At 44.0% G+C, this 1,893-nt stretch overlaps 1 protein-coding gene across 1 annotated transcript in view; it reads left to right on the top strand.

The window, feature by feature from the left end:
• The first annotated feature begins 6 nt into the window (after nucleotides 1–6).
• Nucleotides 7–1,893, top strand: part of YARS2 (tyrosyl-tRNA synthetase 2) — a 4,616-nt gene continuing 2,729 nt past the window's right edge. The window contains exons 1-2 of the mRNA XM_005421105.3: nucleotides 7–115; nucleotides 1,062–1,229. Of these exons, the coding sequence (XP_005421162.2) occupies nucleotides 78–115; nucleotides 1,062–1,229 (206 nt within the window). The 5' untranslated portion in view covers nucleotides 7–77. The remainder of the gene's footprint in view (nucleotides 116–1,061; nucleotides 1,230–1,893) is intronic.

Here is a 1,893-nt window from a genome sequence, read left to right as displayed (position 1 = left end):
CCGCGCTGCAGGCCTACGACTTCCTGCACCTCCACCGGCACCACGGCTGCCGCATCCAGCTGGGCGGCCACGACCAGATGGGAAACATCATGTCCGGATACGAGCTCGTCACCAAGTACGGCGGGAGCGCGGGGCGGGAGGGGATGGGCAAGGTGTGGGCAGCGGGACCGGGGGTGTCATTGTCACCCTGTGCTGGGCACTGGTGAGGCCGCAGCTCGAGTGCTGTGTCAGTCCTGGGCCCCTCAGTCAGGAGGACACTGAGGTGCTGGAGCAAGTCCGGAGAATGGGCTGCCCAGGGAGGGGGTGGAGTCGCAGTCCCTGGAGATGTGTAAGGAAAGATGCACATGTCCTTTAGTGCCATGCTCCAGGTGACATGACGTGCATGGACTGCCCAGAGAGGGGTGGAGTCGCAGTCCCTGGAGATGTGTAAGGAAAGATGCACATGGCCCTTAGAGCTATGCTCCAGGTGACAGTCACAGGTTGGACTCGACAGTCTCAAAGGTTTTGCCCAACCTCACCAATTCTTGTGATTCCATGACAGAATGCCGTGTGACTTGGTGCTCACAGTCTTTAAAGCAACAAGAGGTTTGGCCACACACAAATCCCTGTGATTTAAGAGGAGTAATTGATTGGCCTGACCATTAATTGGACCATTTTGACCAGGTTTATATGAATTTTTAAGAAAAATAACAGGTTCTTGTATTAGTGAATCCAAGAACCAAAATCAAACAACCTGAAGCATGGGACAAAAGCGAGGCAAGTCTGCCAGCATACACATCGTGGTGTAATCACGCCAAATATGATTATGAGACATTGCAGTATATAACATATAAACTACTTAAAGGACATAAATGTCTTACAAGCATACAAAATAACTTAAAAACTTATGGCGCTGGTTCTTTCCCCTAAAGTCCTCTTCACACAACAGTGTTCTGGCGTACTTTTGTCCATCACCCCCATCTTTATATCAAGGATAGAATCTTGCAGAATGCTTGTATTTTAGTCAGCTTTACCAAGAGATGATTTATTTTTCTTAACATGCAGTGACTCTTCTTTCTCAGGATGACAGGAGCAGAGGTGTTTGGAATTACTGTACCTCTTATTACCAGTACTACTGGTGATAAACTGGGAAAGACTGCTGGAAATGCAGTTTGGCTGAACAGGGAGAAGACTTCTCCTTTTGAGCTCTATCAGTTTTTTGTCAGACAGCAAGATAACGTAGTTGAAAAGTAAGTTTTTTTCCATCTTGCTTTTTGTCTTTGTTCCTAAAACCTGATTCTAACTGTTCACTGTAACTGCTTCATTTAATTATGTGCAACAGAAGCTCCATGTAGAAGTATGTGTTAATTATAACTGTTGATGAAATAAACAGGCATGACTGGTTCTTAAGTAGACAGGATAGTGGAACTTCCATATGCACCAGAAAATTAGAAGAGGGATGACAGAGGTGTGAAGCAATAATGCATTTTGTTCTGCCTATAAGAGAGTCATTGGGTTGACTCTCTTATATGGCATATTAGTTTTAGTACTGTAGCGTCAGTTTTTTTCAGTACACTACATTACTACATGGATTTTAATTAGTTCTTCTGTGTTCTTTTCTAAATCTGTTTTACTTTAAACATCAATAGCACTGTTAAATCTGAGCTACTTCCCTTTCATATTGGGACCTGCCTTATAACCTACTTACCTCTCTGAAAGGTTTATCCCCTGATAATTCAAATCCATGTTCTAATCCCAAACACCTTTCAGACTGAAAAGAAGGGTATGTGGGTACTTAAGACTAAAATATTTCAGCCATTCAGACTTTTTACCAGTAAAGGTACCTTTAATACACTGCATGGGACTGGCAGCTCATTAAAATGGACTTTGTTGTAACAAGTAGGCTTAGGGTGC

This window comes from Geospiza fortis, unplaced genomic scaffold, assembly GCF_000277835.1.
Source record: "Geospiza fortis unplaced genomic scaffold, GeoFor_1.0 scaffold10, whole genome shotgun sequence".
Lineage (NCBI taxonomy): Eukaryota > Metazoa > Chordata > Aves > Passeriformes > Thraupidae > Geospiza > Geospiza fortis.
Note: the sequence above shows the minus strand (reverse complement) of the source record. Positions and strands in the feature narration are given on the sequence as shown.